Source organism: Notolepis coatsorum (assembly GCF_963971535.1).
Source record: "Notolepis coatsorum genome assembly, chromosome: 19".
Lineage (NCBI taxonomy): Eukaryota > Metazoa > Chordata > Actinopteri > Aulopiformes > Paralepididae > Notolepis > Notolepis coatsorum.
Genome location: NC_140183.1, coordinates 81,677,876 through 81,694,261, shown reverse-complemented (window position 1 = coordinate 81,694,261; position 16,386 = coordinate 81,677,876). Strand labels below are relative to the sequence as shown.

The window sequence follows — 16,386 nt, the reverse complement described above, 5'->3', positions numbered from 1 at the left end:
GCTTTCTGTTTTATAAAAGTACAGAGAGGGGGAGGAGCCAAGCCATGTATGATATTATAGGTAAGGCAGGCATCTTTGAATTTAACAAAATTGTCGCAGTTCAGTAGATTCTGATGTGTTATGCTATGACATGGTGGTGGCTGTTTGTTTTCCTGTCTAGTACTTTCACAGCCTGATGGTAAACTACCTGTACAGATCTTAGTGTTGTACAGGAGGCTTGTGTCCAGCTAGTCAGACAGTATGACAAATGTGACATAATAATAGCATTAAAATACAGCGCTGCTGCTTTTGTTGACAGAGTTTCTGATGTGACGGAAGTTTGATAAGTGAAACTTTGCGTTGTTTACTACTGATTTTATTTGTTTTTTTAAATGTAAGATTTGAGTCCATTTTTATCCAGAGATATTTATATTCGGACACGACTGTCAACTTTTCTCCTCTGACATAAACATCAGGTGATACAGTATTCATCAACCGCTTTGTGAAAAACAGTATTCATCAACCGCTTTGTGAAAAACATGCAAACAGTTTTCTTGGTGTTTAAATGCAGACATGAGTTAGTCAACCATTCAATGACTGATGTCATCGCCACTGTTAACTTGTTTGCAGGTTGCTGCATGAACATAAATGACCCTATCATCCACATACATCTGGATGTCAGACTCATTGCATACAGATGGAAGATCATTAATGTAGAGACTAAACAACAGCTGTCCCAATATAGATCCCTGGGGGACACCAAAACCACAGCTAAGGGCAGAGGCTCACCATTTGCCCTTACTCTCTGAGTTCTACCTTCAAGATAAGACTTCATGTATGTGATGGTATTAGGGGAGAAGTTGTACCGAGAAAGCTTGGCGAGCAGGACACCCTGATCCAGTGTCAAAGGCTTTCTTTAGATCAAAAAATGTGGCTGCAACAACTCCCCCCTTATCAAGCTTAGATATAATATTCTCCAAGAGGAAGCTAATTGCAGTCTCTGTTGAATGTTTCCACCTAAAACTGTGGTGCAGATCCAGAATCTGTGCTATAAAACATGACAGTATTTGTTTGTGCCCGTGGTGCAGATCCAGAATCTGGGCTTTAAAACATTCAGATTCAGAGTTTTATTTGCCACATGGAAGTAATATAAATCATAGTTTGCATACAAAAACATAAATCCAGTTCTACCATGGGCAAAAGGAGCAGGAAGAAGAATACATATTATTCCTTATTCCCATATTCCTGAACTAAACATGACAGTGTTTGTTTGTGCCTGTGTGCAGATCCAGAATCTGGGCTGTTACTCCGTGAACAATCTGGAGCTGAGGCTGTATCTGCCCGCTGTGGCTGCAGGAGACATGGTCTTCATGAATGTCACTGAAGTGTTTTCATATAATGTGAGTGTGTATGTGTGAGTCTTGAGTGTGTCTGTGTGTGAGTGTGTGTGTATGAGTATGTGTGTGAGTGTGTCTCTGTGTGAGTCTGTGTGTGACTGTGTGTATGTCTGTGTATGAGTGTGTGTGTACTGACCTGCATCTGTTGTATGACTGATGACGTGTGCTCTGTGCCTCAGACGAGTGGGGTGAACTGCAGTGTGTTGAGTGACGCGGCCCAGCTGAAGGCCCGGCAGAGAGACGTACGGCCTCTCCACCCTGAAGACATGCTGCACAACGACTTTCTGGTGCGGCACCGACTACTACATTAACAACTGTGTTTACTGTTATTTTCACAGAGAAGCCCGCAAATAAACTTTATATAGCAATGTGACTTTGCTGGTTCCAGACTCGTTCACATTGCCACAAGAAAGCCACTAATTCGCTGGCGTGTACTGTTGTTTTCCCTTGCTTCTTTGGTCCCCAAAATAGCATATTTCGTCATCATGATTATATACATTATAATGTGTAACGACAAGATCCGAAGGCGACTTATTCATAGTTTTAGAAATGTTGGTCTGACCTTTTTGCTCGACATAAAGCCACCAATAAAATGTATTTGTCACCAATAAGCCACCAATAAGCCAGCTTTTCCCGTCTTGTTTTTTTGTGCGTGTCTGTGTCTACATGTCTTTCTCCAATATACCGTTTGTGTTTTCATGCAGAATTGTAGCAGGGCATGGTGTATAGAGGTGGTGTGTGAAGTCCAGCAGCTTCTCAGAGGCCAGGCAGCTCTCATCCGCGTCAGCCGCAGAGTCCACGATGAATTCTTCAGAAAGGTGAGATGCGCACGCACACAGATTCTCATTTCACCTAGAGAACACACCCAGATGCAATAACCCATCTTCTGACACAAACATTCACACCCACATAATTGTACCTTAACACTTTGATTGCCAGCTATTGTGCCCATCCTTATGCCCAGTCTGCCAGTGCTGTAACCCTATGGAGATGTTTACCTTCTTTACAGGGCTATAACTTTTTAAATATTATAGCTATATCGACATTACTATGGCCCATTCAACTATCGTTCCGGATGTGGGAACGTTATATTTTTTCATTCATACATTGTTGTGTTAATACCGTCGAGAATATAAGTATGTTTTTAAGGTTTTCTGCAGTAATTCCTAAAACGCGAGTTATAGGCCCTGACGCATATGATAGATTATCGATTGGCGTTTCTTTCCTATACACGCTATATTAAAAAATTCAAATGTATATGATCGGTATACATTATGCTTCATCATGCATGAAGGAAAGGGGGGGGGGGGTTGTTTATAATTCCTTGATCGTCAGTAACGGCTTTATTTAGTATGGGTTGATATCTTGATCAGATGGATTGCCGTGAAATGAATAAACAATCGGGCTGAAAATAACGTTATATTCCTCTTACCGTTCGCCGATGAGACTGGAGGAAAAATATTCCAATAATTTGACATCGATCTGCTAGATCCATTTCCTGTTTGTATGACGCAATAAACGCCGAAATCATATTGATTATTGCGTTTCAAAAGCGATCCCATGCACTCGAGTGTGTATCTAGACCCACGTTACAAGATATTACTGCCGGAGGAATTTCCTCAATGCACCAAGCGCCACTTCCGGTTTGGCTTGGAGTGTAACTCGCCCGATCATCCACCAGGCGGCGGTATTGAGGCGTTGCAATATCAGACAGGGTCCAGCTGCAGTCCCGGAGAGAGGCTGGATGAATTATGAATTCCATGGCGAAAATTTAAAATTTTTATCCCAAAAACGAGTTAACTTGTTTCTGGCGCACAACGCATGGCAGGCAATAATGAGTATACTTGTTTTTGGCGTCCAATGTGTTAAAAGGTGGTGGAAGTGTGTATTCTTTTGTTAAAATAAGTGTTAAGTAGTTCTACATTCCAACAGCCATCACCGATATATTGTTTGGTCAGTAACATGGGTCTCCCAGTCCCTCCGCTCTGCAGTAAACAGAAAATAGACTTTCTGGTATCTCTTCCCACTTTATCCAATCGGGAGAGAAAACCCTAGATATTTTTACTTATTTCAAGAAATCTTGCCAAGCCAAATGAGCTTACTGCACTGGTAGATTATTTGACTTGTTTCAAGGACATTTGCTTAAAACTAGTGTGGAGTTCTCTCTCCTGATTGGATATAATGGGAACAGGATACCAGAAAATCTATTTATCTATCTACTGCAGAGTGGAGGGACTGAGATACCCATGTCACTGACCACACAATCTATATCAGTGATGGTTGTTGGAATGTAGAGCTATTATTTTAAGATGTTGACCAAAAAATACCACTTACAGCACCTTTAAACCCGGTCTCTTTTCTCTTTGTAGGCCAAGTACAAGGCAGTGAGGATAGCTGGAGCCTATCGCCTGGCCGTTCAGGAGTCCAACCTCATCACTCTGGGAACAGGCACCGTCTGGAGAGAGGTGAGACTGCGCCAGGATACATCAAGGGAATAATCTAGTTCTTTACCAAGAGACCCTTCATAGTGAGACGATTTAACTCGCTTTCATTTCCTGGAATGCGTCACGTGGGTTTAACAAAGCGTGGGCATTCGATGGCTTAGTGCCCAACCACCATATGAGACTAGGCACAGGTTCCATTCACCCCAATGGAGACCCACTTTGGAATGTATATACTCCCTTTTCTGGACTCTTTTTGTATCACAAACGGTACTGTATTTGCAAATCTGGTATGTCATAAATGTATAGATGTAGCAGTACTGTCTATCTGTATGTCATGTATGTCATATATGTCCTGATGAATTGAAAATGGGGGACCCTGATGTAAACAAGACGAAAGTCTTTCTCTGGTCTGCATCCCCTTAACAATTGTGTGTATTGAGCTGTACTGTATTGTACCCATTCTGCAATCTGTTAATAAAGTTTTCAATCAATCAATCAATCAATCAATCAATCAATTTCATCCCATAGGCTTAGCTTGGAATACATAATCTTCCTTTATATCCAATATCTTTGTTATGACCATTTACTGTGGCTATTTTATCCATGTGTCCCCCCTTTATTTATTAGACTGTATTGGAAGTGCTGAAGGGGCGGGCCATTCCCATCTCCCTTTGGATTCTGATTGGTAGCATCATTGGAGGGCTGCTGCTATTGGCCCTCATCATCTTCGTATTATGGAAGGTAATCTCATCTAATCTTACAGTAATCTCGTCAGGACATGTAGCAGTGGATGCAGAGTCGATATTGAAACACTCATCTCATCTCTCCTTTCACCAGCTGGGGTTCTTCACACGCAAACTCATAATGGAGGAGGAGGAGGAGAACCACGAAGACTGAAGGCCGCAAACTGTCGCTGCCATGACTACAGTCAATGTCAACTTGCTACGAGGACGTCCATGACAGCAGAGTCCACCTCCTTGAAAAGGCCATTCCTGTGGAACGGACACGGACACCCCTTCGTTGTGCAGGGACGGGACTCGAGCATTTTGGACAGAACAAGGACCTCCTGGACTAAAGAACATTATATGGGTCCAATTGGAAATGCTCTAGCCACTATTTCCTAGGGTTGGGAGCACTTGTGTAAATAATCAGTTTTTCTAATTTCATAGTGTATCAAAACCACCGCTCTTCTATTTAACGTGCACACTTCATCACGGTTTAAAAAAAAATGTCCAACCAATCACTCTCTCCAATCCGTCCCACTGTGTCACGTTTCTTCTTGTTCCGTGTTGAAATTAAAACGGTTGAAAACAAGTTAAAAAAAATATATATTCAAATGTAATCTTATTCGGCCCTCGTCGATTCGTGCAATAAAATCAAGCGAGATATGACTTGCTAAAATTATTTTATTCCATTTCAAAGCCTTTCCGATCTACAGTGCTGCTGTCTCTCGACTGTATAAACTATATCACACGCCTGTACGTGTCGCCATTCATAAAACACAAAAAGGTAAACGGCAAGATGCTCAGAAACACTGAGGGGACAAGGGATAACGGTGCAGATTATAATGTTGACTGTTGAATTTGACTGTCAGCGCGAGGTTGCGGTGGAGTTGACGTATGATCCTAGCAGAAAAATGCTCTCGTCCACCTGGTTCTCTGTCGAGTCTAACCTAGAGGGAGAGGGAAAGAGGACAGACAAACAGAGATATGGTATTAGGAGGCAGTGAGAATCAAGTTGTAAGCAGGTCAATGAAGATATTGTGGTGTGCCGCCGGTAGAAATCACTGCTGGGATCAATTGACTTTCCATTCAGGAATTAATCCAGGGAGTGGATTTTCTTTCAAATTCAAATAATGAAAAAAAGAAAAGAAAAAGAAAAACATGGTATGAAAGTTGTCCTATCCAATCTATTAAATAAAAACTCTGAATGAATGTTTCATTGTCATTGGGGAAATAAAGTGCAATTTCTGCTGTACATTTTTAATTAAAAAAAAAAGGGAATTTACCCAAAACCTGGAACTAAATGAAGTGTTAGTGTGGTTTTGTGTTCCTACTTGTTGATGTGATGTCGTAGGGACTCCAGCTGTTGCCTCTCTGGAGCGGAGATCATCTCCTCCACCTCAGTCAGCTGCTCAGGCTCCGCCCCACTGGCCTGCAGAGATGCCAGGATGGCTTCGATTCGCTGGGACTTCTCCAGCAGACGCCTGTTAGTCAAACCAACAGCCAATCAATCTCTACCTCAGTGACAGACAGGGAATGTAGAGAAGCAACAAGTCATGGCTGGTTTACTCACTTGTTCTCTTTGGTTTCAAACAGGCGTCTCTCGATTAGGTTGGCCACCGTCTGAACGGGGGGAAAATAAATATAAAAAGAAAATAATCAAAAGTCAAACCAGCCTTGGAATGTAGTACATCACTATTAGTCCTGATCCGTCCGTCCGTCCATCCAGACAGAGGGCTCTTAGGCTCTTAGGCAGGGGTGTAAAAAGTACCCAGAAATTATACTTAAGTGAAAGTATGGGTACCGTCTCAAAATCGTACTCAAGTAAAAGTCAAGAGTATCTGGCTAAAAAGTAAAAGTCAAAAAGTTGGTACTTTTAAATGTACTTAAGTACTAAAAGGTTAAAGTAAAAACTTTTCATGGAGATAGGGCAATTGGTGCTCGTCTACGCCAACCGTTTCATCCTCTTCATCATTCGTACATCGTTTGTGGCCATCTTCTGTAGCTTGTCACTCTGACTGTCTATTCTTCTGATAGCAGGTGTTTAATCAAAGATCCCCGCTTTCTAGTCTGGCACAAGAACCAATCAGCATGGGTATGGGCGGGTACATTTTCCATTGATGGGGATTTGATTGGCTGTTTTTAAATAAAGTGCGGCCACAGGATTAATAACGTTAACGTTAGTTCGGCCAGAGAAACAGATATACTAATTAAAATGGTTGGACCTGCGAGATTTGTACTTTATATGTCTGCATTTTAAATGTAAGGAGTAAAAAGTATGTTTTTTTCCTCTGAAATGTAATTGAGTAAAGGTACAAGTATACAAACTTAATAATACTTGAGTAAAGTACAAATCCCCCAAAACAGTACTTAAGTATTGTAACAAAGTACAATTACTCAAGTACTTTACACCCCTGCTCTTAGGTCTCTACTCTACCTTGTAGCAATGCTGAAGAAGCATTCTGGCAGTGGGGAGCTGGTTGACAGTGTAGAGGTAGAAGGTACGGGAGGGAGCGTGGTCAGGAGTCTTGGGGATTTCCTGAAGAGAGAAAGTTACGGCTGTTAAGACAAAAGGTAATGAGCAGATTGTGTAAAGTGAGGGAAATAGGCGAGGAAATGGGGAAAATAATGTATCTGTGTCTAGGATGTAGCCTATAATTGTTTCATCTGAATCAAATCGATCCTTAAAATGCCTTTTTTTCAGTGGATGTGTGAAAATGTTCACTAAATGTTTTTTTTTATCACTTTAGTCTTTATTAACTTTATGATTAGAAAAAAATATATACAATTCCATAATTTGTCTTTATTTCTATAACCAATACATTTTCTTTCAGATTCATCTTCCTTCACTCTTAACTCTTAACTCTTTGCCCGCCAACCCCGAAAAAGTCGGGTTATCTCGCCAACCGCTGAGCGCCAGAAACACGAGATTTCTCGGGTTTTGATCCTTTGATCTTTTCCTTTGATCCCCGTTCTATACGGTCAGCCAGAGACCTCTAGGTGTCTCTGATTCATCTGCCTATGTTGGAATTGCAATGACGATCGAATGTCACCAGGTGGCAGTATCGCCTACCTTTTGAACTGGAATGGCTTGGTGTGCATACACCTTTTCCTTTTTTGCTTTGCAAGGGCTCCTCCTCCTCGGAGACAGAGAGACACAGCGATCGCCTCGAGATTTTGTTGCCTGAAGCCTATTTCCCATAGACATGAGTATAGACATATACACGGGTAATCGCGATGGCAATGCGATCACTGGGAATTATTCTTTTTGGCAGCCTCCGGCAAGAGCGTCGGCGGTGGGGTCTGTCTCCTCACGAACAATGTCTGGGTTAACCCCAAAGAGGTGCATGTTCTCTCAAGCTCATGCTCCCCAGACACGGAACATCTTTCAATTCTGTGCCGTCCGTTCCACCTCCCCCGTGAGTTTACCGCGGTCATCATGACCGCCGTATATATCCCTCCACAAGCGAACACTGGCAAAGCGCTGGTGGAGCTACACGACCACCTCAATAAACATCAAATCAAACATCCAGACGCAGTGACGATCGTAGCTGGTAATTTCAACCAGGCGAATTTGAAAAAAGTGATGCCGTCCTTTTTTCGCCTGCTCCACAAGGGGAGGAAACACGCTCGACCACTGTTACACCCAGTTCAGAGCCGGCTACAAGGCTGTAGCGGCTCCACCATTGACGGGTGCTACAAGCTTGTCCGATCACGACTCCATCTTGTTATTTCCTGCTTACAAACAAAGATCATGTGACGCCGTCGTGTCACGTGAGACAAAAAAATGGACCGACCAATCAGAGGCCACACTTCAGGACGCGCTCGCAGACACGGATTGGAATATGTTTCAAGGAAGCGCCAGTGACGTCAGCGTGTTCGCGGACACCGTTGTGAGCTTCATAACAACAATCGCTGACAGTATTGTCCCCATGAAAAAGGTGCGGGTTTTCCCAAACCAGAAACCGTGGGTGGACAGTACTATCAGAGCAGCTCTGAACTCTCGCACCACTGCTTACAACCTGGGCAGAGAGTCAGGAAACATGGAGGAGTACAAGGCTTCAGTCTATACTCTGCGCAAGGCTGTAAAACTTGCAAAACGGACATATGCTGATAAACTGGAGACACAAATGGCACAAAACGACACAAGAGGCTTATGGCGGGGACTGAGGACAATAACTGACTACAAAGTCAGCGCCCCCTCAATGGGGAGCGGCGACACCTCTCTCGCGGACAAACTCAACTCTTTCTACGCTCGGTTTGGTGTAGACGGTGGCGCCGCTGGCTCAACGGCTAGTGACGTCACTGGCGCGCCAGCTGTTGTGGAGGGGGGGGGGGGCAACCGCGGGGGGCGGGGACGCTCTCTCGTTGTCGGAACACAGTGCGAGAAGAGCATTTATGCAGGTGAACACCAGGAAAGCGGCTGGCCCAGATGGTATAACAGGACGCATACTTAAGTCCTGTGCCAACCAGCTAGCCCCTGTGTTCACCGCCATATTTAATCAATCCCTGGCGGAGTCAGTGGTCCCTGCCTGCTTCAAGATGTCTACCATCATCCCTGTACCGAAGAAACCCTCCCCAACATGTCTCAATGACTACATGAAATGTTTCGAGAGGCTGGTCAAGGATCACATTTGTGCCTCCCTCCCCAGTGATATGGACCCTATGCAATTTGCATACAGGACAAACAGGTCCACTGACGACGCGGTCTCCCAGGTACTGCACAGCACCCTCTCTCACCTTGACCGCCAGAAGGGGGGCTATGTGAGACTGTTGTTCATTGACTACAGCTCAGCGTTCAACACCATAGTCCCCACCAGACTGGTGGACAAGCTGATCGAGCTGGGTCTGAGCTCCGCTCTGAGCGCCTGGGTACTGGACTTTGAGTGAAAGACCCCAGGCGGTCAGGGTGGGGGGTCAGACCTCCAACACCATCACCCTGAGCATCGGGTCCCCCCAGGGCTGTGTTCTGAGCCCCCTGCTGTACTCACTCTACACACACGATTGTGTGGCCAAGTTCAGCTCCAACTCCATAGTGAAGTTTGCAGACGACACGGTGGTGGTGGGGCTGATCTCGGACAACGACGAGAAGGCCTACCGGGAGGAGGTTGAGGTACTGGAACGCTGGTGCCAGGACAACAGCCTGCTCCTGAACATTGGTAAAACCAAGGAGCTGATCGTGGATTATAGGAGAGGACAGCAGGAGACACACACACCACTGAGGATAAACGGGGCTACCGTGGACAGGGTGAGCAGCTTTAAGTACCTGGGGGTCCACATCTCAGAGGATCTGACATGGTCAACACACAGACAGTCGTAAAAAAAGGCGAAGCAGCGCCTCTACCACCTGAGACAGTTAAGGAAGTTCAGAGTATCTGGGAAGATACTCTAGTCCTTCTACTCCGGAGCTGTAGAGAGCATCTTGACTGGAAACATCACTGCCTGGTATGGAAACAGCACGGCACAGGACAAGAAGGCCCTACAGAGAGTGGTGCGCTCAGCCGAGCGTACCACGGGTATTGCACTACCGCCCCTGCAGGTTCTATACAACAAGAGGTGCAAATCCAGAACCTGCAGAATAATGAAAGACCCTCACCACCCCAATAACAGCCTGTTCCAGCTGCTGAGGTTAGGCAGACGCCTGTGAACCCCAGCTACTAGGACAGAGAGGCTTCGGCTCAGCTTCTTCCCCCAGGCCATCAGAGCCTTGAACACTGAACACTGAGTGCCACAGAACACTGAACTCTCCACACACAAGCACACATGAGCACACACACGACACGCACGCTGTACACGCTCGCACACTAGCAGCCACTTTAACATGAGCAAGCACACACTCATGCTGCACACGCCCACACTTATGGCCACAAAGGAAAGGTCACTTTAAAAATAGTATAGCAACAGTAACAGTGTATTGCACTACCAAAGGACCTAGCATTTCTTCATACTCTGTAAATAACTATGTACAAATACCGAGATGCCCCACTATGTTACCTGTTTATTGCACAATGTTGTTTTATTGGATTCTATTATATGTTGTACTACTGTATTGCACATCGTTGCGGGCAAGACCACCCGCATTTCATTGTATACTTGTATGCCGTGACAAATAAAACTCTTGACTTGACTTTTAGGTAAGGTAAGGTATATTCTATGTCTATTTTACCGAACCTGAAACATGTTTCTGTAACAATCACAGTGTCGTATTTTACCGGACCTAAACCAACGATCGCATTTTCGGGGTAAGACTACACCCCCCCCCCCCCCCCCCCCCCTTGATGATTTTGTGAAGGCACATATGTACATGATATAGTCAAGTCAAGAGTTTTATTTGTCACGGCATACAAGTATACAATGAAATGCGGGGGGTCTTATACTATATACCTTTGATCTGGGAGTATTTGGGGCTTCAGGCGATCGTCCAGAACGATTTGGGCGTAGTGCATAAAACGCGTCATATCTCGCGATCTATGAAAAAAAGACTGGATTATTTTATTTTGGAAATGTGGCGATGTTTAGCGCGTAGCGTGTAACAAACTACAGTGTGTAGAAATGAATTGATTAGTCAGTAATGGACTATGAACAATGCCTGTAAAATGAGCCATACTATTGTCTCCATAGCTATAATAATACAGAACACACGATGGGTCTGCATCGCTAAAATGGTCAATAACGCTGGCGCCATTTAGTAAAGATGGCGAAAGCTGGTGGCAGTCAAAGAGTTAAGAGAATAAGTAATTTTTTCCATCAGAAATATTTCTGTACTATATCTAACCACTGTCTACGTATGTCCGGGTGGATCTGTTTCAAGACAGTTTCTTCTTATGGCCCGTCAGCTGCGAGTAGAATATTGACCAACTAGTTATCTTCCTCCAGTATCACTTCATTTATATTACCCAAGTATAAAATGTATCCCAATACGGGCGGCTACGTGGCGTAGTGGGCAAGGCGCTCGCCACGAAATCTGGAGACGCTGGGCTTGCCTGTTCGAGCCCAGCGCTCCACATTGCTTTCAGTTTAGCTGGTCGTCCGTACTAATACACATTGGCCGTATTAGGGGGTGGGAAACTGATGGGTGGGGATCGGGCGTTGTGGACAGCGACTCCTACAGGTCGGTTGGTGCGCCTGCGCAGTAGAATCAGGAAGTGTCGGGGGCAGCGTGAGCCTCCCACGCGTTACTCCTCGCCACTGAGAGATCGAGCTGCGCAGGTGAAAAGATGCGACTGCTGTTACCTCAAGTACCGGAGGGGACTTGTGCTATGTATGATTTAGTCCACATTGCAGCCGGCTTGTGGGAGGCAAGAAACAGCGTTCGTGACAGGGGAGGGTTGAATTGGATGATACGAAATTGGGATGGGAGAAAATATAGAAAATGGGAGAAAAAGTGGATAAAAAAAAAAAAAAATGTATCCCAATACTTCATTCAATACAGAGTCCACTCCATCCCGTTATATTTTTGGGCAATTGATTTGCATCTGTATGGTCACGGTGCCTCCAACATGTTTGTTGCCTTTGAAGTAGTTGCCTTTTTTTTTCTACTTTTTCACCCCATTTTTCTATTTTTCTCCCTTCCCAAATTTTGTATTGTCAAATTCTACCCTCACCTGTCTCGAACGTTGTTAGGCCGTGCCTCCCACAAGCCGACTGCAATGTGGACGAAGCCTAGCATCACGTGTCCCCTCCGGTACACGAGGAGGCAGCCGTCGCATCTTTTCACCTGCACAGCGCAATCTCTCAGCGGCGAGGGTCTGCGTGGGAGGGACACCCCCTAATACTGCCAATTGTATTAGTATGAACGACCAGCCAAGCTGGTAGCAACGCAGAGAGCTGGGCTCGAACCCAGCATCTCCTGCGTTGGTGGCAAGCGCCTTGGCCACTGCGCCACCTAGACGCCCCGAAGTTGTTGCTTTTTATGTTAGGTGTAATAAAGAAACACATTAGGTTTTTCCAATAAAATTCCCTCCATTTGAGTGAGTTTGTGGACGTCTGTTGTGTTACCCACATATCATGCCATTCCTCTTCTGAAATTGTGATGTTCAATTCATTTTCCCACAAGTTTTACATTAAAACAATTTTAAGCTTGACATTCCATTAAATTATGATAAAGTTCAGAAGTAATCCTCAATCTTTTTTTGATCATATAGTATGCATTGGCCATAATTTATTACTGGGTTATTTTTCTTCTGGTGCCTCCAGTTTTTTTTTTCTTTTTTTAACTTTTTGTTGTAATATTCTCTCAATTGAAGATATCTAAACAAGCCTTGATTCCTAAGTGCAAATCTATCCTTTAGATCAGTGGTGCCCAACCAGTCGACCGTGATCGACCGGTAGATCGCGCGCTGGTTTCAAGTAGACCGCAAGATTATTTTGGAAAATCATTGTTACAGGGTCTAGTTAGATCGAGGTGATCGGCAATCGCTTGCTTTTGTTTTCATGAATACCCGGATGTAGAGAAATGTGAAGCACTTTGCTTACAGACACTTGAACTTGATACTTGTGTCTGTCGTTATTCATGCCGTAGAAACATCCACACAAACATGGTGTCAAAAGTAGTTGAACTTACGTCCATGTATACATATTAGCTGACTATGTCACAGTCGGACTCCGGTTCTGAAGACAACATTACGGAGGCCGAGACAAGTAACGTTGGGCTATTGTCAGCTAGCATGGCGGCTAATATTCCACCCCCCTCCCCGATGAGCTTCACAGGCAACTGGAGCATCAGCTGGGACATATTCCGTGCCGAATACGAGGACTATGCACTCGCTACGGCAGGCCTGTACATTGCGACATATATGTCGCACGTGCGACACTGACGTCAGTCTGTGCGATGAATGAATTGACTTCAGTAGCACTGGTGCGATGGCCCGTGGAGCAAGCAAAAAAAAAAAAAGTGTGACGGTAAATTGAATGGACCACAGCACCACGCTATCCACTTGGTACTTGTAGTCTCGTGCGATTAAAAACAATGTCCCGTCTCGCGTAGAGTCCATAATCAAACACCAAATCCCATAATCCCTAGCGAACAATATCCCCGCGACTAAGTTGCGAGCTCAATGTACACTGACTGGGTGACTTCGACAAGATGAAGCGCTTTTTTAAGGTATTAAATCCAACAAAAGAAGTACAAGATCAAAACCCCAAACGAGCCCGAGAGGGACCACCGTTAATAGAAACGAGACAAAAGGAGAAGATTAACAAGATGTACAGATATAACGCAGAGTGGGAAAATGATTTTCCGTGGATATTTTTTAATGAGGAAGCACAGCTATTATTATTCTGTCACTGGTGCCGGGAGACTCCGGAAAAGATCCGATCAGAGAATCCCTTGACTCGCGGGTAACAATATCCTAAAAAGGGATAACATTAATAAACACAATACGTCCCATCGACACATTCTTGCCCGGGATGCCTTCAACGCTAAACAAACTCCTGAGCGCGGGCCGGCACCCTCTTGCACTCGCTGAGTAAACAGACGACCAGAGCGGATGATGCTGATCTCCGTGAGGTAAAGTTTAAGATGAATGTGGCATATTGCATCGCCAAGGAAGAAATGCTGTTCACTAAATTTAAGCCGCTAATTTTACTCTGTAAAAAGAACTCCATCGTATGGCTACTTAAATTCCCCTCCGGGATCAATAAAGTATTAATTATCTATCAATCAATCTATCTATCTATCTAATAACGAGACAATATGCAAATAAGGTAATAATAATAATAATTCATTTTATTTATAAAGCCCTTTTCATTCATGCAGAGTTCCTTGTACTTAGTTCTGATTAATGCAATAGTGTGTGTGTGTGTGTGTGTGTGTGGATCTGAAAAAGTGGCCAGCAGACATGATGCTGGAACTGTGACACGTGTGCAGTGCACACACACACACACACGCACGCACACACACACGAATAATAATAATAATAATAATAATAATATATAATAATAATAATAATAATAATAATAATAATAATAATAATACATTTATTTATTTGGTTCCACAAATATGTACAGGTGTTTGTATGCATTATATCTATTTGTTATGTTGGTTTCTAGGTGTTTCTAGGTTGGTTTCTAGCTTTCCCTGTAATCTGAGTCCACACCAGCGCTGCCTGGTCTCGGACTGCTTCATATCGGTTATATGGTTATGTCCTTGTTCTTTTTGTTTTACATTATGGGCAAATAAAGAAAGAATTTGTCTAAAAGCATTTCTTGTTAAAGTTTGGATTTTGTGTGCCCTGTATGCAAGATTCATGTCCCTTGCCAGTCACATACCTATTTAAGTAATGAACTGCACTACTTGTGGTTGTTTTTAGAGATTTTAGAGACGTTTTATACTCGTGCTACAAGATTTTGGCCTGTGCTACAAAACTATCAACCTCTGTAGCACCAGTGCTATGTGCAAAAAAAGTTAACGTACAGCCCTGGCTACGGGTATAACCAAGAAGGACATGAACATTCAGGCTGCAACTCTGAAGAGTGTGATGGGAAGTGAATGCAGGCACATTTACCATCACAACCTGAATCTCACCGAACAGGATCAAGGGGACGCTAAAGTCATACTGGATACGAAATTACTCAATAATCAACTAGGCTGCAGTAAAAAACTTAAAAACCAGGTTCTCAAACATAAACATAAAGACGGACAACACGCTCATCACAGACAAGCTGGATGTAGCCAATTACTTAAACACTTTCTTCACAAACATAGCCACAACACTGGTAAACAAACTACCCTCCCACTCAGGGCAGTATGGGGTAGAACACATAGTAGCATACTACAAGAACCTAGGCGTCCACAAAGACGACTTCAAACTGGAAATGGTAACTACAGATGAGGTACTCAAAAAACTGAGCGCCCTCCAACCGAACAAGGCCACTGGCCATGACAACATCCCCTCCAAATTCCTCAGAGACTCAGCAGCCGCCATCACCCCAGTCATCACACACATAATAAACCTCTCCATAAAACAGGGACACGTCCCCAAGGACTTCAAAATTGCGAGAGTAACACCCCTGCACAAAAAGGGCAGCAAGTTAGACCCAGGCAACTACCGCCCTGTTTCTATCCTTACATCCATCTCGAAAGTCATCGAAAAAAATGTATACGAACAGGTCGAAAAGTACCTCACGGAAAAAAATCTAATCTACGAATTCCAATCTGGCTTCAGAACATCCCACTCCACTGACACATGCCTTCTCTATTTGAACGACCACATCAAGCAAGAGGTGGATGCGGGCAAATACTGGGGCATGGTCATGCTGGACCTACAAAAGGCCTTCGACACTGTCAATCACACCATTATGATTGACAAGCTAAAAGCAATTGCTTTTAGCTTGTCAATCAGTGAGCTGGATACAAACTGGGTTCCATCCTAGAGGCAAATCTTTCCTGTGACAAAATGGCATCCAATGTAATAAAAAAAGTCAACCAACGAACTAGATTCCTGTACCGGATCTCCTCTCTGGTAAACAAGAATACCCTGAAGACTCTGGCAGGAGCACTCATCCAAGGGTACTATGACTATGCGTGCACCTCGTGGTACCAAAGCACCTCAAAGGCGCTTAAAACAAAATTACAAACATCACAAAACAAACTGGTCAGACTACTACTTGACCTTACTCCTAGAACCCACCTCACCCCTGCCCACTTTGACTACCTAGGATGGCTTAGAGTAGACGACAGAGTACAGCAACTTGCAATGGGCCTGGTCTACAAGATACACTATACGACTAAGGTACCCATGTACATGTCAAAATACTTCCCAAAGGTCAGTGAATACCACGACACCAGAGGAAGCTCAACAAATCATGTTAAACCCAGATTTGGCTCAAACAAGGGACTAAACA

The 16,386-nt window shown here is 44.1% G+C and overlaps 2 protein-coding genes across 4 annotated transcripts in view; one reads left to right on the top strand and one right to left on the bottom strand.

The window, feature by feature from the left end:
- itga10 (integrin, alpha 10) overlaps positions 1-4,796 on the top strand; it is a 134,819-nt gene extending 130,023 nt beyond the window's left edge. Inside the window, exons 25-30 of the mRNA XM_084336733.1 lie at positions 1,266-1,379; positions 1,556-1,663; positions 2,081-2,194; positions 3,746-3,841; positions 4,448-4,561; positions 4,658-4,796. Coding sequence (XP_084192859.1) covers positions 1,266-1,379; positions 1,556-1,663; positions 2,081-2,194; positions 3,746-3,841; positions 4,448-4,561; positions 4,658-4,717 — 606 coding nt within the window. The 3' untranslated portion in view covers positions 4,718-4,796. The remainder of the gene's footprint in view (positions 1-1,265; positions 1,380-1,555; positions 1,664-2,080; positions 2,195-3,745; positions 3,842-4,447; positions 4,562-4,657) is intronic.
- A 556-nt stretch (positions 4,797-5,352) lies between these two features.
- The window catches only part of polr3c (polymerase (RNA) III (DNA directed) polypeptide C), a 61,574-nt gene continuing 50,540 nt past the window's right edge, over positions 5,353-16,386 (bottom strand). For 2 of the 3 annotated variants that reach the window (XM_084336235.1, XM_084336234.1), the window contains exons 10-13: positions 6,980-7,081; positions 6,116-6,165; positions 5,877-6,026; positions 5,353-5,492 (exon numbers count right to left, since the gene is read on the bottom strand). In XM_084336235.1, the coding sequence (XP_084192361.1) occupies positions 5,411-5,492; positions 5,877-6,026; positions 6,116-6,165; positions 6,980-7,081 (384 nt within the window). In that variant the 3' untranslated portion in view covers positions 5,353-5,410. The remainder of the gene's footprint in view (positions 5,493-5,876; positions 6,027-6,115; positions 6,166-6,979; positions 7,082-16,386) is intronic. The other variant, XM_084336236.1, reaches the window with a different exon arrangement.